The sequence below is a fragment of the Danio rerio genome, chromosome 2 (genome assembly GCF_052040795.2).
Source record: "Danio rerio strain M-AB ecotype USA chromosome 2, GRCz13ab, whole genome shotgun sequence".
Classification (NCBI taxonomy): domain Eukaryota; kingdom Metazoa; phylum Chordata; class Actinopteri; order Cypriniformes; family Danionidae; genus Danio; species Danio rerio.
In genome coordinates, this window is record NC_141022.1 from 58,922,355 (window position 1) to 58,947,500 (window position 25,146).

Sequence of the window (25,146 nt, forward strand, 5' to 3'; positions counted from 1 at the left end):
TGAGTGTAAAATATAAGTGTGTTTATATTAATGAATGAATGAATGAGTGTAAAATATAAGTGTGTTTATATTAATGAATGAATGAATGAGTGTAAAATATAAGTGTGTTTATATTAATGAATGAATGAATGAGTGTAAAAGATAAGTGTGTTTATATTAATGAATGAATGAATGAGTGTAAAATATAAGTGTGTTTATATTAATGAATGAATGAATGAGTGTAAAATATAAGTGTGTTTATATTAATGAATGAATGAATGAGTGTAAAATATAAGTGTGTTTATATTAATGAATGAATGAATGAATGATTGTAAAATATAAGTGTGTTTATATTAATGAATGAATGAATGAGTGTAAAATATAAGTGTGTTTATATTAATGAATGAATGAATGAATGAATGAATGAGTGTAAAATATAAGTGTGCTTATATTATTGAATGAATGAATGAATGAGTGTAAAATATAAGTGTGTTTATATTAATGAATGAATGAATGAGTGTAAAATATAAGTGTGTTTATATTGCTGAATGAATGAGTGTAAAATATAAGTGTGTTTATATTAATGAATGAATGAATGAGTGTAAAATATAAGTGTGTTTATATTAATGAATGAATGAATGAGTGTAAAATATAAGTGTGTTTATATTAATGAATGAATGAATGAGTGTAAAATATAAGTGTGTTTATATTAATAAATGAATGAATGAGTGTAAAATTCAATTCAATTCAATTCAGCTTTATTTGTATAGCGCTTTTACAATGTAGATTGTGTCAAAGCAGCTTCACATAAATGGTCATAGTAACTGGAACAGTGTGGTTCAGGTTTTAGTGTTTAAGTTCAGTTCAGTTCAGTTTAGCTCTGTTCAGTGTGATTTAATCATTACTGAGAGTTCAAACACTGAAGAGCAAATTCATCGATGCGTAGCTCTACCAATCCTGAACCATGCGAGGCAGTGGCGACAGCGGAGAGGGAAAAAAACTTCACCTGATGGGAGTGAAGAAAAAAAACCTTGAGAGAACCAGACTCAGTTGGGCACGACCATTTTAATTTCTCCGCTGGCCAAAAGTCTTGTGCAGAACTTCATTCGCCGTGGTTTATGCTGGAAGATGGCCTCAATGAAGACTCGTCTGTCCCTGGAGCGTCGCTGGAATCAGACTCATGTTCTCCACTCCCCATGACCATCAGCGCAGCAGCAGCTCAGGATACAGCCTGGTCCCGAATATGGAATCCTTGGGATCATCACGTCGCTGGTCTTGGATCCAATCAGTGACTCCGCCTAATCTGAGGACCTCGGGATGAGTATCCCCAGGTGAAAATAGAGAATAAAGAGAATAATTAGCGTAGCTGCTGTTCATAGTGTATATAAGCAAGATGCAGAAGCCTGTGTGGAACCCGCTAGGTGATGCACTGAGTGTATGCTTTACTAAACAGATAGGTCTTTAATCTAGTTTTGAACTGGGAGAGTGTGTCTGAGCCTCGGACGTTATCAGGAAGGCTATTCCAGAGTGTAGGAGCCATGAAAGAGAAGGCTCGACCTCCTTTACTTGATTTTGCTATTCTAGGTACTACCAGAAGCCCTGAATTTTGAGATCTTAAGGAGCGAGTTGGTTCGTAGCGAGACAGAAGGTTGGTTAGATAAACAGGAGCTAGATTATTTAGAGCTTTATAGGTGAGAAGTAATATTTTAAATTCAATACGAAATTTAACAGGCAGCCAGTGTAAGGAGGATAAAATTGGGGTCATATGATCATATTTTCTGGACCTGGTCAGAACTCTGGCTGCTGCATTTTGTACTAATTGAAGTTTGTTAATAGAGGATGCTGGGCAGCCAGCAAATAGAGCATTACAGTAATCCAGTCTCGAAGTCATAAAAGCATGGACTAGCTTTTCTGCATCTGAGATGGATAGCATATTTCGTAATTTAGCGATATTTCTCAGATGAAAGAAGGCAGTTTTTGTGACATGGGATATATGGTTTTTAAAAGTTAGATTGCTGTCTAATATGACACCCAGATCTTTTATAGTAGAGCTAAAGCTAACTTTGTATCCCTCTAATTGTAAATTGAGTTGCGAGATCTGCTGTGTGCAAGATTTAGGCCCAATAAGTAATAATTCTGTTTTGTCTGAGTTTAAGAGAAGAAAATTGTTGGTCATCCAGTCTTTGATATCTTTGATACACTCAGTTAGTTTAGAAAGTTCAGACGTCTCGTCAGGTTTAGTGGAAATATATAATTGAGTATCATCTGCATAGCAGTGAAAGCTGATCCCATGTCTTCTAATAATGTCTCCCATAGGTAGCATATAAATTGTAAACAGTAAAGGGCCTAAAACTGATCCTTGAGGCACCCCATACTTTACTGGGCAGATTTGTGAAGGCTGTCCATCAAGATTTACAAACTGGTAGCGGTCAGTTAAGTATGACTTAAACCATTGTAGAGCCTGTCCCTGGACACCTGTAGACTTTAAACGATTTATGAGGATATTGTGGTCAATGGTATCAAATGCCGCACTAAGATCGAGTAAAACTAATAGCGAGACGCACCCTCGGTCAGCAGCTAAGAGTAAATCGTTGGTTATTTTCACTAAGGCGGTTTCTGTACTGTGGTGAGCCCTGAAACCTGACTGAAACACTTCAAAAATATTGTTCGTCTGCAGATAAGAGCATAATTGAGTGGAAACAACTTTTTCTAGTATTTTAGACATAAATGGAAGATTTGAAATAGGCCTATAGTTAGCTAAGTTGTTGGTGTCTAGTTGCGGTTTCTTAATAATAGGCTTAATAACAGCTAGCTTGTAAGAGTTTGGAACATGGCCTATAGATAAAGAAGAGTTGATAATGTTAAGAAGAGGTTCTCCTATAGCAGGTAGCAGCTCTTTCAGTAATTTTGTTGGAATTGAGTCCAGCATACACGTAGCTGGTTTAGAGCTATTTATAATTTTTACTAACTCTTCATGTTCTATGATTTTGAAGCAGTGTAGGTTATTATTATGATTTAATGAAATATTTACAGGATTTGGAGTATAAGCCGGTGCAGAAAGTTTGGCATCTCCTATTTTCTGTCTAAAGCCTTCTATTTTATTACTGAAAAAATTCATGAAGTCATCACTACTAATTTGCGGTGGAGTAGTTTGTTCCAAGGATGACCGATTATTTACTAATTTAGAGATGGTGTTAAATAAAAATCTAGGATTGTTATGATTATTTTCTATCAGTTTGCGCAGGTGCTCGGTCCTGGCAGATTTTAGAGCCCTCCTATAGCTGGACATACTGTCTTTGTACGCAATTCTAAAGACCTCTAAATTAGTTTTTTTCCATTTACGTTCCAGGGCGCGGGTTGCTGTTTTGAGCGCACGAGTATGACTATTATACCATGGTATAGTTTTAATCTCTCTAGCCTTTTTTAATTTGATGGGTGCCACAGTATTTAGTGTGCTAGTAAAGATGGCATCCATACTGCTGGTTACTACATCAAGATCATTTGAGTTTGCGGGTGCATTACGAAATAGAGAGAGATCAGGTAAGTTATTTATAAATTCGTCTTTAGTTGACGGAACAATAGTTCTACTAGGGCGGAGTATTGGAGCGGGTTTGCTGATTTCAGGTAAACATAGCTTATATAGTAAGAGGTAGTGATCTGTAATATCATCACTTTGTGGTATAATGTCTACATCAATAACCTCGATTCCATAAGACAGAATTAGATCTAATGTATGCTTTAAGCAATGGGTTGGACCCACAACGTTTTGCTTTATCCCAAGTGAGTGTATTAAATCCATAAACGCGAGCCCTAATGTATCATTAGCGTCATCTATGTGGATGTTAAAGTCACCTACAATTAGCATTTTATCAGTTTTGACTAGTAAGTCAGAAATAAAATCAGAAAATTCTTTTAGAAATTTGACATAGGGTCCTGGGGGTCTATATATGGTGATTAAAGCGAGAGATAACATAGGTTTTTGTATAGTATGTGGAAGCTGAACATTAAGCGATAATACTTCAAAGGAGCTAAACATAAGTCCGTTTCTCTGTTTAATATTAAGGAAATCACTAAAGATTGATGCAACTCCACCACCACGACCAGTTTGACGAGCCTCATGTTTATATAAGAATCCTGGAGGAGTTGCTTCATTTAAGCTAATATAGTCATTTTGTTTCAGCCAGGTTTCAGTGAGACAGAGTGCATTAAGATTGTTTTCTGTTATTATTTCATTAATGATAAGTGCTTTAGGTGCAAGTGACCTGATGTTTAGGAGACCAAGTTTTACGAAATTTGTATTTTCACTTTCTACTGGTTTTTCTGGTTTGATTCTTACTAGATTTTTCCTGGAGCACACAGTACGTTTATTTCTTAATCTAATAATACGAGGAACAGACACAGTCTCTATAGGATTCGCCAGATATGCGTTACTGATGTTTAAGTGGGGTGAACAAGAGTCTAGGTGGCTATAGTGTGAATTTTGTGAATTTTTACCTGCTAGTCAGATGGTGCGAAGTAGTCTGGAGATGTTGTCCGACAGGAGTTCAGCTCCGGCTCGACTGGGGTGCAGGCCGTCAGGACGGAAGAGCCTAGGACGCTCCCAGAAAAGATTCCAGTTATTAGCAAAGAGCAATTTCTGTTCTTTACACCATGTTATTAGCCATTCATTCAAAGCTAAAAGTCTACTGAACCTTTCATTTCCTCGGCGGTAGGTAGGAAGCGGCCCAGAAACGATGATCTGCGTGGCGGGCGAGGTGCGTCGAACCGTCTCGATCAGGCTCCTGAAGTCCTTCTTCAGGATCTCCGACTGCCGGAGCCCGGTGTCGTTTGTCCCCACGTGGAGGACAACGGCACCAGGGCTCTCGGCAGCGCCCAGGATGGTTGGAATCTGTGTAGAAATATTTTTCACATGGGCACCAGGAAAGCAGAAAGTACGTACTTTATTACCTTTTGAGGAGGCGGCACGGACGTGACGAACGATCGAGTCACCGATGATGGCCACATCGGGACCCGACTCGCGGAGAGGGGAGAAGCGGTTCTCCGTGGAGATCTCGAACACAGGCGGAGACGTTCTGCCCCGGGATCTGGGAAGCACCTTGCGCGGCTGCACCCAGGCGCCGTGGTAGCCGGGTGTCGGCGTGAACGACGCCTGGCTGAGCCGCGCCCCGGGTGCGCTGGGCCTGGACAGAGAAGGACGCGGGGTTGAGGTAGAGGGAATGATGTGGTTGTAATTTCCACGTACCTTAGGTGATGAGACGGCCTTAGCATTAGGTACGGCGAGGAGCCGTTCCCGTAGCCGCGACCGTCTTACCACCAGCGCGCGGATCTGGGACTCCACTTCTTCCAGCTCCAGCTCCAACGCCTCCATCGATGCTTCTCCTGCACACAAGGACAGAGACGGAAGCGACATTTTACGGGGTAAAGAGCAAAGCCAGTAAGTCAAAAGTGTATGGTCAAAGAGGTCGGTAGCTTTAGCTGACCAGCGGCGCTAGCAGGCTAAAGCTACAAACAACAGGCGGATGCTCGAGGGACAGACCGTTTTTAAAGCAGCTTTGTTTGTATAAATGTATTAAGGGTTTGGTCACCCTAAGTAGGAGAGACAAATACTTAGCGAATGAGGAAGAATTTAATGATTAAGATTTAAATTGCGAGTAAATAGCAAGTCCAAACTTCAAGCACACAGTGTGTGACCGAACGGAGACAGTGACGCCAGTGACGTCACTCGAGCATGCGCGTCGTTCAACAAATAGCTCCTTAAAATATAAGTGTGTTTATATTAATGAATGAATGAATGAGTGTAAAATATAAGTGTGTTTATATTAATGAATGAATGAATGAGTGTAAAAGATAAGTGTGTTTATATTAATGAATGAATGAATGAATGAATGAGTGTAAAATATAAGTGTGTTTATATTAATGAATGAATGAATGAGTGTAAAATATAAGTGTGTTTATATTAATGAATGAATGAATGAATGAGTGTAAAATATAAGTGTGTTTATATTAATGAATGAATGAATGAGTGTAAAATATAAGTGTGTTTATATTAATGAATGAATGAATGAATGAGTGTAAAAGATAAGTGTGTTTATATTAATGAATGAATGAATGAATGAGTGTAAAATATAAGTGTGTTTATATTAATGAATGAATGAATGAGTGTAAAATATAAGTGTGTTTATATTAATGAATGAATGAATGAATGAATGTAAAATATAAGTGTGTTTATATTAATGAATGAATGAATGAGTGTAAAATATAAGTGTGTTTATATTAATGAATGAATGAATGAATGTAAAATATAAGTGTGTTTATATTAATGAATGAATGAGTGTAAAATATAAGTGTGTTTATATTAATGAATGAATGAGTGTAAAATATAAGTGTGTTTATATTAATGAATGAATGAATGAATGAGTGTAAAATATAAGTGTGTTTATATTAATGAATGAATGAATGAATGTAAAATATAAGTGTGTTTATATTAATGAATGAATGAGTGTAAAATATAAGTGTGTTTATATTAATGAATGAATGAATGAATGAGTGTAAAATATAAGTGTGTTTATATTAATGAATGAATGAATGAATGAATGAGTGTAAAATATAAGTGTGTTTATATTAATGAATGATGAGTGTAAAATATAAGTGTGTTTATATTAATGAATGAATGAATGAATGAATGAGTGTAAAATATAAGTGTGTTTATATTAATGAATGAATGAATGAGTGTAAAATATAAGTGTGTTTATATTAATGAATGAATGAATGAATGAGTGTAAAATATAAGTGTGTTTATATTAATGAATGAATGAATGAGTGTAAAATATAATTGTGTTTATATTAATGAATGAATGAATGAATGTAAAATATAAGTGTGTTTATATTAATGAATAAATGAGTGTAAAATATAAGTGTGTTTATATTAATGAATGAATGAGTGTAAAATATAAGTGTGTTTATATTAATGAATGAATGAATGAATGAGTGTAAAATATAAGTGTGTTTATATTAATGAATGAATGAATGAATGTAAAATATAAGTGTGTTTATATTAATGAATGAATGAGTGTAAAATATAAGTGTGTTTATATTAATGAATGAATGAATGAATGAGTGTAAAATATAAGTGTGTTTATATTAATGAATGAATAAATGAATGAGTGTAAAATATAAGTGTGTTTATATTAATGAATGATGAGTGTAAAATATAAGTGTGTTTATATTAATGAATGAATGAATGAGTGTAAAATATAAGTGTGTTTATATTAATGAATGAATGAATGAATGTAAAATATAAGTGTGTTTATATTAATGAATGAATGAGTGTAAAATATAAGTGTGTTTATATTAATGAATGAATGAATGAATGAGTGTAAAATATAAGTGTGTTTATATTAATGAATGATGAGTGTAAAATATAAGTGTGTTTATATTAATGAATGAATGAATGAATGTAAAATATAAGTGTGTTTATATTAATGAATGATGAGTGTAAAATATAAGTGTGTTTATATTAATGAATGAATGAATGAATGTAAAATATAAGTGTGTTTATATTAATGAATGAATGAATGAGTGTAAAATATAAGTGTGTTTATATTAATGAATGAATGAATGAATGTAAAATATAAGTGTGTTTATAATAATGAATGAATAATTTGATGTTAATGAAGAGTAATTACAGCTGGATTGGAGTGATGTGAATGTGTGTGATTGTGTGCTGAAATGTAAGACAGTGATTGTGTCAGAATATGAGGGAGGCTTTATTGCAGGATTTCACCACGCAGGGCTGATCTTCATTTCACATCAGTCTTCATGTCTCTGGAGGATCTGCTGCTCCTCTTCACCTTTACACACTTAAAAAGAGGCCTCTGCATCTCATGGTTTACTTGCATGTGTGTGTGTGCGTGTGTGTGTGTGTGCGTGTGTGTGTTGTGAAGCTGCGGGTCTCATAAATGCAGATCTGACGTCAGAGACTCTGATGGTATGTAGAACATATGGACACACACACATTCATACATACATACTCTCGGTCAATCTCTCACACACACACACGTACATAGATACTTCTCTAAATCTCAGTCACACACACATACACACAGTATATATACTGTATACAAATATATATATATATATATATATATATATATATATATATATATATATATATATATATATATATATATATATATATATATATATATATATATATATATCGGCTCAGTCCCTTCTTCATCAGGGCTCACCACAGCGGAATGAACTGCCAACTTATCCAGCATATGTTATTTACAGCGGAAGACTTCCAGCAGCCACCCAACACTGGGAAACACCCATACGCTTTTATTCACACACACACACACTATGGATGATTTAGCTTATTTAATTCACCTATAGCGCATGTGTTTGGATTTATATATGCAAATATACTCTCTGTCTCACACACACACACAGACACAAAGCATGCGCAAACACACGCACATACACACAATGTGTAAATAAATAAAATAATTATTTAATGTGTAATTTTATTAGTTAACAATAAGTTTTGTGAAAAAAGCAAAATAATACAATTTTTAACTAATTAATTTAAAATAAATGGCTGAAAAAAAAACTTATATATTAAATTAAAACACAAATAAATATTAAAGCTATTATTATTATATCATAAATATTTAATTTATTTTTAAGATATAAAATTGTATTGTTACTATATTTTTAGTTAGTTTTTAGTTGACATTTTCATTTAATCATTTATTTTCTTGTCGGCTTAGTCCCTTTATTAATCTGGGGTCGCCACAGCTGAATGAACCGCCAACTTATCCAGCATGTTTTTATGCAGCGGATGCCCTTCCAGCCGCAACCCATCTCTGGGAAACATCCACACACACTCATTAACACTCATACACTACGGACAATTTAGCCTACCCAATTCACCTGTACCGCATGTCTTTGAACTGTGAGGAAAACCGGAGCACCCGGAGGAATCCCACGCGAACGCAAGGAGAGTATGCAAACTTCACATGGAAACGGCAACTGACCCAGCCGAGGCTCAAACCAGCAACCTTCTTGCTGTGAGGCGACAGCACTACGTAATGCACCACTGCATCGCTTGACATTTTCATTTTAATTATAATTTAAATATTTAAATTTTATAATAATAATAATAAATAAATAAATTCAATTATTTATTATTGTTAATAATGAAAACTAATAAAAAATAGTAATAATACAATTATATATCTCAAAAAGTTTATTCAATATTTATGAAAAGCTTTGATCCAAAAAAAAAATTATATATATATATATATATATATATATATATATATATATATATATATATATATATATATATATATATATATATATATATATATATATAGTTTTATCGATTGATAGAAATATCAGCAAAGTTTGTGAAAGAAATTTATTCTGAAAGCACCGCTTACCACTGAGCGACATCTAGTGGAACAAAAGGTAAACGTAAAATAAAATCAATACATTTACAGTATTTAATTATTAATTGTAATACAATATGTAAATCATTGTCTATCATTGAAATATAAATATTTAACGTAATAAATAAATATTAAATGTAATATCTTAACAAATAAACAATCATTCAAAAGATTCATATTTCACCATTTGTGTGTATTTATGAATTATACGACTTTATAATTCAATTCATGTTTATTTATTGAGCACTTTTTACAATGTAGATTGTGTCAAAGCAGCTTCACATAGAAGTTCTGGTAAAGTCCAGTTTTCAAAGCTGAAGTTCAGTTAACCGTTAGTTCAGTTCAGAGGTCCAAACACTGAAGAGCAAATCCACCGAAGCGCAGCTCCGCCAGTCCCGATCCGAGAAAGCCAGTAGGAAAAAAACACCAATTGACGGGAGATGAAGGGTAAATAACCTCGAGAGAAACAAGGCCGTGTTGGACACTACCATTAATTCTTCTGGCTAAACTTCCTTTGTGGGAGCTGCAGTGTAAGCGCCGGTGGCTGGAAAAGCTGGACCTGCATCATGGAGAAGCTGCAGGTGTGAGAAGAGCATAGGACAGAGGTCAGGCTGGCCACAGGCTCAATGCGGGGATCAAATTAAATTATCAAAAATAAATAACATATAGTTATTTAAACAGTTTACATTTTAAATAAAAAATAAAGAACATTTGGTTAATAAAATCTGGTTTTATATTATTGTTAAATTATCTAACGTTGAATATTTTCAGATATAAACAACACGTCGAAGCAGGCTGAGCCTAACTACTAATTTACGCGACAAAGGGGATAAACATACAAATGAACATTTTTACAAACAAACATTTACAACTGAACAAATAAAAATTAATACATTTATAATATAAATTCCATAACAAACGTAAAAGAGTAATTATCAATAGCATAGGTAAATAAAACAAGTAACGAATAAGCCTTAGTACATCGGTCCTCCCCTGTAATATTGCTTTTAGTTGGTATCAGCCGGCAGAAGCGGGAGGTATAAATATCCACTGCTCCCGTTTCCAGGTTTTGCCAGTGACAGCGAAGATGATTAAGAATACGCGCAGTCGTTCCACAGGAACCGCGACCTAAAGAAGGATTAAAGAAACAGCCTGCGACAAAACAGTGTGTGCTTTTCAAACAAAGTACTACAATTGAATAAATAAAGCAGTAGAATTAGTATCATTTCCCTATAAGATAAACCATCTACAGTATAAAACTATGAGTTAAAACATTGAGAATTAGTTTTAACACCAACACGCTAGACAGCAAATAGATGTAAAGTGAGAAGTACGTGTTATTAAAGACTGAAAAATGAATTTATAGTTTAATTCGGACTGTGATTGTAGTAAAAATTAAAGCTTTACGAGCTTTAAAGGGGTCATTGGTTTCCTTTTAAGTTTAGTCAACCTGTAATGTTGCTGTTTGAACATAAACACCATTATGATGCTTAAAAGTTCAGATCTAAGTATTTTCTTTTACAAAATCTCCTTTTAAAGGCCTAAAATAATGGTCCGAATTAGGGATGCAACGATTATAAATTTTTGTTGTTCGATTAGTCTTAAGAAATAATCGCGGTTATCACGATTATTTGCATTCATTGATTTCAAAAGCCACTAGTTTAAAGCTAGTTTAAAATTTTAAAAATTTCGTTTTGTAGTTCGGACCCAAGTAAATATTCGTTGTCGTTTTAATTGTTTAAGTTCATTGAGTATATAAAAATCTGTGGATATTATTGATGCAGTTAATAGGTCAAATTGCTCATTCAATGTGTTTTTGGTCATTGTCAATATCAATGCACCGGCAAAAATAGACCCAGCGGCAAAACTATCGCGCCACTGCTGCTTCAATGATGCACTGCTTCTGCGTGCAGTATTAAAGCTCTAATCTGGTAACATGGACGCCAAAAAACATGCTCTGCTCATGCTTGCGATGTGAAACAGGCTTGAGTCTTTTAGCACTCTCTCCGAAAACACTCTGTTAGTCTCAGCTAGCATTGGCCAAATGATCGCTCTCATCAGCACCATTATTTGTAACTTTAGGTGGGTTTGCAAATCTGTATACTTTACATTGCTTTTTCCCCAAACTTAAGCCGTTTGCAGTTCTCGCGGTCACAGAAGCCCCCTGTCATCTCAACTAGATGTGCACGAAAAGCGTGTGTGTGTTGCATTGTGTGCGCGTCCCTCCATTAGAAATAACGAACTTGCATGAGCCTTAGTTAATAGCCCCAGTCATAGTTAGTCCAGTGTGCGTGGTTATTAGTCTTGGTGTACAAACTAGTGCACAGTTGGCATAACTTTGTTTAGTTTTGTTCCGTGCAGAAATGCGGTGTTGAAGTCTTTACGATTAATCAACTGTGATGAATTAAATTACGGTTAACAGTGAAACCGGTTAATCATTGCATCGCTAGTCTAAACACTTCATCCTGGATTAGTGATTCCGACAAATGCCCACAAACATTTCCAATCGCCTTCACTTTTCACTAAATAAATAATCAGTCAGTATCAATGTAGCCAAATATAGCTAATTGCAAGTTTTATTCAGTTTATGTTGGTGTAGTCTGGCAAGAAAGTGTTCTACTAAACAAAATAAATTATACAACATATACTTTAATACAAATGCATAATGACCTAAATTTATTACAGAGGGATACTGTGATAAGGACAAATCAGACACACTCTCAGTTCTAAAAAACTAGATTAAAGTCCTATCTTTTTAGTAAAGCATACACGCAATGCAGCACATAACGGTATGATATACCAGTGTGTTCCACCCAGGTGAGCAGGCTTGACCAACCACCTATAGGACACACTCATCCTGTTTTAATGCACTTAATATATTGTGTTAGAAATACTCATATGCTTTACAGGTTTGGTTATATAACTTATATTTTCATTTATAGCTCTTTATTTTTACATCTCGTTTAAATACACTATGAACTGCAGCTGCTATAATTATTTTCTTTATTCTCCATTTCCACCTGTGGATACTCATCCTGAGGCCCCTAGAGATTATGCAGCACCACTGATGCGATTCAAAAACTGTGAAGAAATGATGCCAAGATATCCATAATCCTGGACCAGGCTGTATCCTGAGCAGATGCTGTGGTGGTCATAGAGGAGTGGAGAGCATTGGTTTGGGACTTGTGGAGCTGCGCATTGATGCATTTGCTCTTTAGAGTTTAAACTTTCAGCACTAAAAATTAAACCACACTGAACTTCTACTCTGAAAACTGGACTGACACAGGTTCAATTTACTAGAACTATGTACAGCTGCTTTGACACAACCCACATTGTAAAAGCGCACAAGAAATTAAGATGAATTTAATTGAAAATCATGTTTGCCTATCACTGTGTAATTAAATTAATAAAAAACAAGGTAATGTAATTGCATTTTGTAAAGAGGTTGTGGTAGGGCCTATATTAGAAAGAAAATATCAACCGAATCCTTTAACTCTTAATTAAATATAAAAAATAGTATTTATAAAAATACAAACTACAAAAAAATATGGTATTAGTAGTATTTGAGGTAAAGTTGGTTTTTATATTCGCTCATTTGTTTAGTGATGACTTATTACACGCTTCCTAATTGTTTATCATGCTACTTTGAATATTAGGTGTGAAATGCCATGTGAGTAGGGATGTTCGGTTTTGGGTTTTTTGGAGTCGACTCCGATTTGCGACTTCTAATTTTGGAGTCGGTGAAATCTTATCAAATCCGTTTACATTCACTTAAAATAGCGCAAGGATTAAACATGCAGTATCATATCGCGCTTTATACATGCAGTTCTCCTCTGGTCAGACAAAATCAGCAGTTTAAATCATCTGCGGTCAAAATAAAATGGTTATCAGCCTATGGTTTTTACTTAATTGTCTAGTTTAGATACTTCAATTTATTTAATTATTCAATTTATTTATTTATTATTGAAATGCTTAATGGAAAGATGTAGCAGTTGAACAAATAAAAAAACACCCCGATTGAGCCCAAACAACGTTTAAAAAAAAAATCATAAAATAGCCTAAAATCATTCTTAACATAAGTGTTTGATACTTAAATATGAGTACAGAGCCGTTATTAGTTTCCAGCATGATCTCACGAGGAAACGTAAGTGTTTTACGTTTTGTCAGTTTAGTGGCTAATTCGTACGAGTTCAGTCATACGAAATTGTACGATTTTAAAAAGGAGGCGTGGCACTTAACCCCAACCATCTTTGGGGGATAAGCAAATCGTACTAAAATGTACGAATTAGATTGTACGAATTCATACGAATAGCCACTAAATCAAGAAGTTACGAATTGCCGTGAGATTGCTTCTTAGTTTCTGTGCACTAGCTCTCCAACCGATCAATAAACAAAATAGTTAGATTTTCAATTTAATTTTAATGATCAATTAAATATTTAAACCACCAACACGAGATGTTTAACTTTAAAAAGTTTATAACAAAACTAAAATAATAAACAAAAGCAGAGTAGACTGTGCTTTAAAGCATATGCTCTCGCTTTTGTAAATGTGATAAATACTTTTAAACATTTAATTACTTTTAAATAGCGTCTTGCTTTACTTTTTGATTTCACTGTTTGTTTTGTGCAATTTGTTCATTGTAGTGAAATACGAATGTGCTAATAGGACAACATATGTCAGACCTGTTTTTGAACACTCTTTTAGAAACTAATTTTGTTTGGTGTAAATTGTACATATCTAATAGTAATGTATGTTTTGTAGTTATCTACAAAATAAACAAGAATAGTCTAAATATTAGAGATGAAATTATTTGCGTTTAGGACCAAAAAATAAATAAATAAATAAATAACCCAGCATTTGGGTTTGTTTCTATTACACCCGGAATTGGGTTGAAATAACTCCACGTTTTTTAGATATTGTCAGATTTTGTCAATGAATACATGTTGGCTACTTTCATTAAGATTAGGGTTTTTATTTATTTGTTTATTTATTTGTTTGTGTGAAATGGGCATAGGTTAAAATTTTTACTTGAGCATATAGCAGCAAACAATAACATAACATCAACGTCAATCCACTCCAAATTCACACACACAACAACAATTATGCTATATTTCATTTATAACACAGCAAACTTGACATCGCAGGCTGATCATCTTTAAAACTATTAAAGCAATCTTCACTTATTAGTTTTATTTATTAGTGGTCGTGAAATTTAAAAGCAAAAGCGTAAAACGTGTGAGCAAAAATAAAAGCGGGTACCTCCTGTGTTTATCATGCTCGAGAATGAGCGTTATGACAGTAGCGTGCAACTGCTTCATTCAGGAGGGTTTAAAATACAGACTCTACTCTAGAAGTCGATTCCTGTCCTGGGGTCGATTCCAGTAGGTCCATTAAGAGTCAAGGAATTGACTCTTTTGGAGTTGTCTCCCCATCCCTACATGCAGGGATGACTTCAAAAACAACATTAGCACTGTTAAATTGACTGTGAACAATGTTGTACCATGATAGTCGTTGGCTGCTAATATGATTTCAATATAGAACTAGCAAAGAATGCTTTTCATGAAATTATATTAAAAGGAAAGTTTACATGTGCAATTTTACCCCAATATAGGAGTAATCTATAAAAGTCAAAAACAACAAACAAATAACAACAATAAAAAAATGCCCACAAACATTTCCAATCGCCCTCACTTTTCACTAAATAAATAATCAGTCAGTATCAATGTCGCCAAATATAGCTAATCGCATGCTTTTATCAGTTTTTTTTGGGGTAGACTGGCAAGAAAGGGTTCTACCAAAAGTGTTGAATGTGCCAATGTAAAACCAACTTTACCCCATTAAAGTAGTAATATAATAATCTAAAGCAAATAACAAAAGCAATACTATAGAATCTATTACAAGGACATAAAGCAAACCTCTCAGAACACCCTCAGCAGCTAATGGACTGGTCTGTTTGTTCATTTTTGGCCAGGTCTCTGTCTGGATGATGTTGACGCTGGTCCCCCATTCAGTCACTTTTACCATGGTCAATACCTGCCCAAACATCTCTCACTCTTCAGTGGAGTTCAGTGCTGAAGCTTCGATTGGTGGTTGACTGTACGCCGGGGTCGAGTTCAGTTACACGGCTGATGTGTGTTCTGAAGGTGTAGTGATGTGGGTTTGAATGATAATAGCTACTACATTTGGATTAAATCTTACTTCACGACCATTAAAGGAAAGATATGGCGATGTGTTATGTATGGGCAATATATGTTGCATCACCAAAAATGACTGAGGTCATGTCCATGTGTTTTGCGATAAGTCTATATATTGATTATTGTGACAGGCCTACCGTACAATAATGCTGTCATATAATATATTTAGAGTCACAATGCTGAGTTTCTAATCTTCTAATCTAAAAAAAAAAAAATGTGCATTGGAATTAGTTTGTGGTTGATATTAGAAAATAAAATACTGACTTGCTTGGCAAAAAAAAAAAACTGTTAATAGGCTTTAAATAACAAAAAAGTTCCCAAGTTACAACAAGAAATGACAAAAAAGATTGAGGACAGTTGGCAAAACAGGTTACCAATTAAGTGAAAGTTGTTCTGTGGCTGTGTTAGTCCACTTGAATCATATTTGTTGTAATAAATTTTTTGACAGATGATTTGTAATTAAAAGGGTTTTTTAGACCTTAAAGTCTTAAAAACAAATTATTGTAAAAACTGGTAAAAAAAATAAATAAATAAATAAACAAATAATAATTATATATATATATATATATATATATATATATATATATATATATATATATATATATATATATATATATATATATATATATTATAAAATGCTCAGCATATATAAGTACACCTCTCACAAATCTTTCTTTTAAACTCATTTTTAACAGGAAGCTCTACAATATTATATTAGATATTATGTAATATTAGGTTAGTCATTACTGAAGGCAAATGTGAAGCTTATCTAACAAAATAACTTACGATAACCAAAAACTAGTACAGTCAAATTTATGTTACAGAAAAATATTAAATACAAAAAAGAGGAAAAATCAAGAGAAGCAAAAAATAAATAAATAAAATTTTGTTGAAATTATTTATGTTGTATTTATTTATTTATTTTGCTCATTTTTGCTTGAATTTATTGTTTTCTCTTTCAATTTCTAAATATGGTGATTAAAATATTATTTTAATAAATAGATCTGTTTAATAATCTTTTTTGTTTAAATGCATCAAAATGCATTGCCTATATTCACTGAGAAATGGATATTCATGTTCAAAATGGGGTGTACTCAATTATGCTAAGCAATGCATATATATATATATATATATATATATATATATATATATATATATATATATATATATATATATATATATATATATATAAATCTCCATATATATAAATAAATCTCCAATCATCGTAGACATGAAATAATAATGGTGTTTTCCGAGAGTTTGTTTTGTTTCAGTAATGTTTGTTCCTTCAACTCCTCATAATGCAGGATCCACTCCAGAGACTGAACCACACACACACATTAACATTAAAGTACAATTTAAATCAAAACTAACCATATTGATTTTGTTATCTCACGTTGTGCTGAACAATTCATCTGTGCATGTCATTAAAAGAAAAAAAGTTGTTGGCCATTGTTGTCTAAAATTAATAACTGAAAATGCACTTCCTGTTTGTTTTATGTTATTTTCTCAGATTGCCTTAGTCTGAGGTATTGGGTGGGGCTAACATACTTAACCACGCCCCCACCAGCTGTCAGTTTTGACAACACACAGAAACGGTAAGCAGGCGGAGTCTGTTAGATTGTACTAGGCTCGTTTGAGGTGCGCCTCGCCTTGACTGCATTGTAAACGAGAGCAGGCGTGCGCAGTAAGAGGAGGGCTCAAAAATTACATCAGAAGTCGGACACCTGCCGAATCTCGCTGTTAAGCCACCTGGGAACGTCACCAGTGGCGGAGATCTCGTTCGCGTTTTTTATCGCAGACGAATGACCTCATGAAAAAAATACTATGGTGATTTATAGTAAATATTATAGCATTTTTGAACATGTTTATTCAGTATTGTGTTGTGTTTATAGTTGTTGTGATACCAGAACTATAAAATTTAAATAGGCTATTTTATAACATGGTTCAAAAGCACTACAGTATACATTACTATAGTATTTTTAATGTGGGAGTGGATGCAATAGAAATATCACTGTTTTTACAGAGATGGTCAAAATTACAGAAGATGAACAGCTCATTAACTAAAAGGGTGTATTAAAAATATAATTCTGTATATTCAACAAACGTTAAAAGAATAACAAAATAAACAGCGTATACAGCAAGAAAACTTTCAAGAAACCTAATTTGGCTACATTATAAATGAAGTAGCCATAGATGCTTTTGAGTGACAAGTCATGACAAATGTTTGTTTGACAAATAAATTCTTAGGGGGTTAATTATATTGACAAGCTTATTAGGTCTATATAAACTGCTTTTACTCCAGCCAGACTAAAATAAACAGCCCAAGACTTTCTCCAGAATAAAAACTATTAGACTGTAGGAAAAACTGTGGAAATGTTCTTGGTCTATTAAACATGACTTTTGACTCCACATACATATACATATGTGTGTGTGTGTGTGTGTGTGTGTGTGTGTGTCTTGTTTACTACACCCTTTTCACTTCTCATATGAAACCACACAAAGATGAGGTATAATGACAAAACAGTCTGATTATCTTTGTATTTCTGAATATATGTATATATTGGATTGACTTTAATGAAATAATGCTGCATAGAAATTACAATACAAAATTCACACAAACATACAAAAAGTGAAAATGACAACAAACAGGACTTAAAACTGAGAGAGAAGTAAAATACAGCACACACACATCCTAATGATTTATTAATAACATTTAGTTATATTGGATAGGTCACGTTATGTTTTACAAAGATGTGTTTTGTTTTTGTTTGCGTGTAAATCTAAATAAATAACCATATGTAATGCTTTTTATGACTTTTTTTTTTAATTATCAACGAAAATACAAAAAAGGTATTCAACAAATCCAGGTATAAACCTTAGTAAAACAAGATAATAAAGTGTAATGTATCAGTCTCATCCAATGAGCATTCAGCTGTGTCGTCAGCCAGTCGTTTCCCATCATGCTTTTAGTGAGCGCAGTCTTTTGAGAGCAACTGCGGCCGACTGCTCTATCCGAGGTACCCGCCTCGCGATCGCGAGAGTTTTTTGGCGCACGTCAGCGTGACATCAGAGCGAGGCGAAGGCAAGGCGGACACATTTCTAACCGGCATGCATCTTGCGGTGATCACCGGTGATCGATTCTGCGCAGATTTTGGCCAAGTCGAACGAGCCTTATAACGCTACCCAAACCCTTTTCCACATCGTTCTGAATGAAGTGCCTATTTTACTACATCCAATCAGCTTGCAGTAGAAAATCAAGCCACACCCACTGTTCAAGCAGACTTGAACATTGCACCTCCAGCACATCATTTCACATATATTTTTAACATTCTCATAAAAAAATAATTAGCAATATCTAGTTGCAAATTACTGAGTTAATGAATTACATCAACTTATTTTAGTTTCGTTAATACACTTTTAAAATACTTTCTGTTGTTTTAGAAATTGTGCTGTGTGCATTAAAAGTTTTTTACTTGCAGTGTCTCCCTTTATTTGGTTTGGTCTAGTTTTACAAGTGTACAACATTATATGACAGTCACTTCAGTATTATTTATGCACTCTTAGGACAACCCTACTTCAGATTAAGGTCCACATACATTTCTATGTTTAATTATCCAAGCTACTGAAAATGATTTCGGTTAAGGTAGAAACTTCACACACTTCAGTTTTTCACACACTTGTCAATTTTTAAACTTTTTGGCTATTCATAGTGTTTTTTTCTTTTAGTTTAACACAAAGAAAACATCCACAATATTTATGCCACGTCACAATCAATGTTTCTGAATTTTATTTTACAATACATATTTTTAAAAGCTGTTTTCTCAAAAGTTTTATTTACTCATAAATCTACATTTCTGCAGCTCTTACTGAGATTAAACCAGCTCTAATCTGAAGGTATTCACAGAGGGGTTGAATCATAAATACTTTGTTATATAGATTTTTTTATACATAAATAAGATTTTCTGACATTCTTCAGAATTGTTTCCTGTGTGTTCAAGAGAAGAAAGAAACTCAAACAGGATTGGAACAAGTGGAGGAGGATTAAATTATGACAGAATTTTCCTTTTTGGATGAACCATCCCTTTAATATTTTTTGTAATATTAATATTTTGGGCCTTAATAATCAGGGGGCTAATTATCCTATATATATATATATATATATATATATATATATATATATATATATATATATATATATATATATATATATATATATATATATATATATATATATATATATATATATATATATATATATCAGGATAAATAGCCCCTGAAATGGAAATTCATTATTAGATAAACATGTGTAGTGGAAACTTACAGCAGAAACAGCGGAGCACTTGATGCACATACAGAATGGGCCTTATTAGGATTTGACCTTGCAAGTAGTACAAACTAGATAGAACAGTGAACACACTTTGCTTCAGTGTCTCATTCTGTAGAAACTGTCGTCAGAATGGGCATTATTAGGATTTGACCTTGTAAGCAGTAAAAACCAGATAAAAGGGTGAACACACTTGACTTCTGTGTCTCACTCTGCAGAAACTGTTGTTGCTGTATGACTGTGACCTTCTTTGCAAAGAATAAAACTTTGAAAAGACATCTTTAAGACTTATAAGACATCATAAGACTTTGTTTCTTGACCACAGAGAGCGCCTCTTTAAAGAAAATTGCCACTACACCCCCTGATTATTAAGGCCCAAAATATTAATATTACACAAAATATATAAAAAAAAAAATATATATATATATATATATATATATATATATATATACATACACACACACAGTTGGTTAAAATCAGAATTATTAGCCCCCTTTTGATTTTTTTTCTTTTTTTAATATTTCCCAAATGATGTTTAACAGAGCAAGGAAATTTCCACAGTATGTCTGATAATATCTTTTCTTCTGGAGAAAGTCTTATTTGTTTTATTTCGGCTAGAATAAAAGCAGTGTTTAATTTAAAATAAAAAAAACAATTTTGGGTCAAAATTGGTAGCCCCTTTAAGCTAATTTTTTTTCTATATTTACAGAACAAACCATCGTTATACAATAACTTGTCTAATTACCCTAACCTGCCTATTTCACCATATTAACCTAGTTAAGCCTTTAAACGTCACTTTAAGCTGTATAGAAGTGTCTTGAAAAATATCAAGTAAAATATTATTTACTGTCATCATGACAAAGATAAAATAAATCAGTTATTAGAAATAAGTTGGTAAAACTGTTATGTGTAGAAATGTGTTGAAAAAATCTTCCCTCCGTTAAACAGAAATTGGGGAAAAAATAAACATGGCGGCTAATAATTCTGACTTAAAAAAAAAAAAAAGTTTTATCCTAGTGATAATTGCAAAGTATCATATAAGCCAGAATATTACCTAAAAGAAAATGCTTATATGAGGATCTAAAATCAAATAAATAAATCTCATAAATTACCAAAGGTTACCATACAGTACTTTATTTGAGCCTTTAAATAATGATTCAGATTCAAGGAGAGAAATTTGATACATAATCTATACATGGAGTCAGTTTGCATCATTTTAGCAATACTTTGCACTCCTGCAGCCTCACTTATTCACTTAGAAATGAGAAATATGTAACATACCTGAATAAGATACTACATAACCTTCAAACCCTAAAATCAGACATTTAATATCTTGTTCTGATTATGCTTTTGCAATTAAGTCTACAATTTTAGCAGCTCGTACAGAGACCAAACTAGCTCTATGCTTAAGGTTTTTACAGAGGGATTTGATCCTAAATAATTAGCTTAAACATTACGATTTGATTCTACGAAAATAAGATTTTAATTGTGGCTGTTCACAACATTTTCTGAATTAAGGAGAGATTAAAAACGAAATTCCGAAAATCTATAAAATTCCCTTTACTCTATGTCTTTTTGTGCTGGAAATGTACACTCACTGGCCACTTTATTAGGTACACCTTACTATTACTGGGTTGGACCCACTTTTGCCTTCAGAACAGCTTTAATTCTTCGTGGCAGAGATTCAACCAGATTTTTGGAGATTTTGCTCCATATTGACATGATAGCATCACTCAGTTGCTGCAGATTTGTCGGCTGCACATCCATGATGTGAATCTCCCGTTCCACCACATCCCAAAGGTGCTCCATTGGATTGAGTTTTGGTGACTGTGGAGGCCATTTGAGTACAGTGAACTCATTGTCATGTTCAAGAAACCAATCTGGTTTAATGTAATCAATCTGCTGTGGAAGTATGATTGTAACTTTGTGATAAATTATAATCATATTTACTTGCAGTTTCTTGCCTTAAAGGGATAGTTTGCCCAAAAAAAATGTTCCTTATTTACTCACTTAATTGGTTCTAAACTTTATTTTTTTTTAATTGAACACACAAAAAAACATGTTATATGTACTATAACTCAGTAAGAGATTTATTTATTTATTTATTTATGATGATTTTATGAAGTCAGTACCGTGTTTATGCCATTAGAATCTATAGCACTGCAGTTCCCCCTTCACCCAGAGCGGCAGATGGCGCTACAGTCACTCTCATCGCACTAGCAGCGCCGCCCGGTTCCTCAAAATCTCCCATTCGCAGTTTGATGATGTTGGGTTTTCTATGAGCGTGTAAACCCGATGACAGCTCTTTATTAAACTAACAAATGCCCCAGAACTGAGTGGAGCCGCGTAGATCAACGAAAGTGCGGTCGAAAAGGGTGCAAACATGTCGGCCAGCGCTGTTTATGTGTTAGACCTGAAGGGGAAGGTAAGATAACGGTTCACTAGCACACGACGCTAAAGCTAATCCACGTCAAACATCAGCGAGAGACACGTTTAAACATTTTATAGCAGCCAGTAAACATGTTTCTTCTGGTCTAAAAGTGCTGAATGCGTTTATCAGTTATGTATTATTTAATTAAATTAAGTCAATTGTATTACTGTTGAATTTACTCTTGGAACATGTGTTTGTTGTTATTATTAACATATGCTTTCAGTATGGATTGGCTTTTGACTAAAAATAAAATATACCTTTGACTAAAAAGGTACTTGTTCACGTAATTTTCTGTCTCCAGATTGGGATTTAATCATAATACAGAATAATATAGTTCATTTGTCACTTTAAAATTCCCTCACCATTTACTCACACTCATTAGGATCTAAACTGTTATGCATTTTTGAATATCTTAAGATATTTTGAAGAATGTTGGAAGAAAGTAGCTATTGACATCCGTAATAGAAACCAAAAAATTCTATGTAAGTCATTCGTTCTTTTTCTTTTCAGCTTAGTCCCGGGGTGTCCAAACTGAGTCCTGGAGGGCCGATGTAGTGCTGAGTTTAGCTCCAACTTGCCTCAGCACACCTGCCAGGAATTTTCTAGTATATCTTGTTAGAACTTGATTTGCTGATTCAGGTGTGTTTGATTAGGGTTGGAGCTTAGCTCTCCAGGACACCGACCCTCCAGGACCGAGTTTGGACACCCCTGGCTTAGTTCCTTTATTAATCTGGGGTCCACAGTGGAATGAACCACCAACTTATCCAGCATATGTTTCATGCAGCGGATGCCCTTCCAGCTGCAACCAATCACTGGGAAACACCCATACACACTCATTCACACACACACACTATGGACAATTAAGCTTACTCAATTCAGCTATAGCGCATGTCTTTGGACTTGTGGGGGATGCTGGAGCACCCGGAGGAAATCCACATGAACATGCAAACTCCACACAGAAATGCCAACTGACCCAGCTGAGGCTTGAACCAGTGACCTTCTTGCGGTTTGGCGATTGTGCTACCCCATGCGTTACTTTGACGCCCCTCTATGGAAGTTAATGTTAGTTTTTTCCCAACATTCGTCAAAATATCTTCCTTTGTGATCAACAGTAGAAAAAAACTCAAAAAGATTTGGAGCAAGTGGAGGATGAATAAGTGATGACTGAATTTTCCTTTTTTTTTGTGAAGTCTTCCTTTAATACTTTTTGTGTAGTAACATTTGCAGAAAGCAATAATAATAATCAGTTTATTTTTTGTTGTCATTAATAAACATCTAGGTTTTATCGCAAAGCGCATCATACAAGCCAGATGAAGGTCTCAGTTATCATACAGAACTTCATTTGAGCCTTTAAAGATTGATTTTTCAGATTCGCAGAGCAAAATTTGATACATAATCCAGGGCTCAACAATAAGGACTGCCCGCTGGCCCGGGGCCAGTGTGCAAGACGCTCGGGACAGTATACAGAATGGTTACTGGCCCGATAGGGGCCAGTGCTGCTTTGTCACTAAAGTTTAATTTGGCTGCGACTGTTTGTCAATTGCGTGCTTTCATGCCCAAATGTTTGTTTCAGAACTTGTTTGCCCAGTAAGCGCGATTCGTGCAGCTAATATGATTGTTATGTTGATGGATCAAGCAAGAACAAGAAGTAAAATGCATTTTAAATTAAGATTTACAAATAAATAAATAATAAAAATACTGACAGTATTATAGACTGATGTAATGAGCCGGCTTATAAAATTAGGAATTTTGGTGGATTTTAAGCAAACAAAAAACATAAAATTGTCAACTAAATAATTAAACTAAACCACTCATTAAACAATTCACTTTAATTAATCTAATCAGTGTTGTATTTAAATTAAATCATTTTTAAATTGTCAGTTGTATTTAAAGAAAAGTCATGCTGAATAACTAAATTGCTAACTTCTTTTTTTGGTGGGGCCAGAGAAAATTTTGGCAGGGCAAGTAAAAATCTGAACCACTTGCCCGATCGGGCCAGTACAAAAAAATCCCTAGCGTTGAACCCTGTAATCTATACATAGGGTCAGTTTGCATCATTTTTGCAATACTTTGCACCTCTAGTTTAGTTAAGTTGATTTGTTTACAGGGTCAATGCACATTAATAAACATTACTGTAAAATGTGCCAGAATTAGCCAAGAATGGCTATTTTTCATCTGTAGCCCCCTTACAGAATGTTAAAAAGTCACGCCTAAAATAGAAGCACAGCATTAAACATTAAGTACATTTTCATGTATATAAAATACAATTAAAAAGTAATAAAAAAAGACTGATGGCAGCAGAAGAGGACAAAAAGCCAAAGACAAACAGTACAAATGTGTCAAGAATACAGTACTTATGATGACAATGCTGACTTGTCAATAACCAATTTTTAACATGAGACTGAAAAGAACGAAAACTGCCTGATCTTCTAATTGTTGGTGGGATGGAGTTCCATTCCTTAGCAGATTTCACTGAAAATACTGACTGACTGAATTTACTTTTGAGAGGAATAATACAGTCCCCTCTTTCACCACCTTTAGTTGTTCTTTGAGCAGTCGTTCTAATATTCACAGACTGATTTAGAGGTGAAGTCGGGTTATGTAGGGTCTTAAACATTAAACAGATATGTACATATTTAATAAAACTTTCCCAACTAAGCAGGTTGTATTTCTTTAATATTGAACAATGGTGAAATTGAACTCATTTCTTATCAAGAGTTTTTATAGATTGTTTGTATAATGATTTAAGTGGCTTC

The 25,146-nt window shown here is 33.9% G+C and overlaps 2 protein-coding genes and 1 long non-coding RNA gene across 7 annotated transcripts in view; 1 reads left to right on the forward strand and 2 right to left on the reverse strand.

Moving 5' to 3' along the window:
• Positions 1 to 730: 730 nt before the first annotated feature.
• The window catches only part of LOC147846563 (uncharacterized), a 198,545-nt gene continuing 174,129 nt past the window's right edge, over positions 731 to 25,146 (reverse strand). The window contains exon 3 of the long non-coding RNA XR_015479246.1: positions 731 to 1,445. This is a non-coding gene — a long non-coding RNA (uncharacterized LOC147846563). The remainder of the gene's footprint in view (positions 1,446 to 25,146) is intronic.
• LOC147846564 (uncharacterized) lies at positions 4,295 to 5,699 on the reverse strand. Of its 4 annotated transcripts, XM_087241774.1 has the most exons (4): positions 5,516 to 5,699; positions 5,291 to 5,358; positions 4,927 to 5,159; positions 4,295 to 4,867 (listed from the first exon to the last, which is right to left on the reverse strand). In XM_087241774.1, the coding sequence occupies exons 3-4, from the start codon at positions 4,981 to 4,983 to the stop codon at positions 4,481 to 4,483; spliced, it is 444 nt and encodes a 147-aa protein (XP_087097900.1). In that variant the 5' UTR covers positions 4,984 to 5,159; positions 5,291 to 5,358; positions 5,516 to 5,699; the 3' UTR covers positions 4,295 to 4,480. The 4 variants fall into 4 exon arrangements, with proteins under 4 accessions (XP_087097900.1, XP_087097899.1, XP_087097897.1 ...); XM_087241773.1 differs by having other exon boundaries at positions 4,927 to 5,358; XM_087241771.1 differs by having other exon boundaries at positions 4,295 to 5,358.
• ap1m1 (adaptor related protein complex 1 subunit mu 1) overlaps positions 22,183 to 25,146 on the forward strand; it is a 69,066-nt gene continuing 66,102 nt past the window's right edge. Inside the window, 1 exon segment of one of the 2 annotated variants that reach the window (NM_001331127.2) lies at positions 22,183 to 22,384. In NM_001331127.2, coding sequence (NP_001318056.1) covers positions 22,343 to 22,384 — 42 coding nt within the window. In that variant the 5' untranslated portion in view covers positions 22,183 to 22,342. 2 annotated transcript variants of the gene reach the window in all.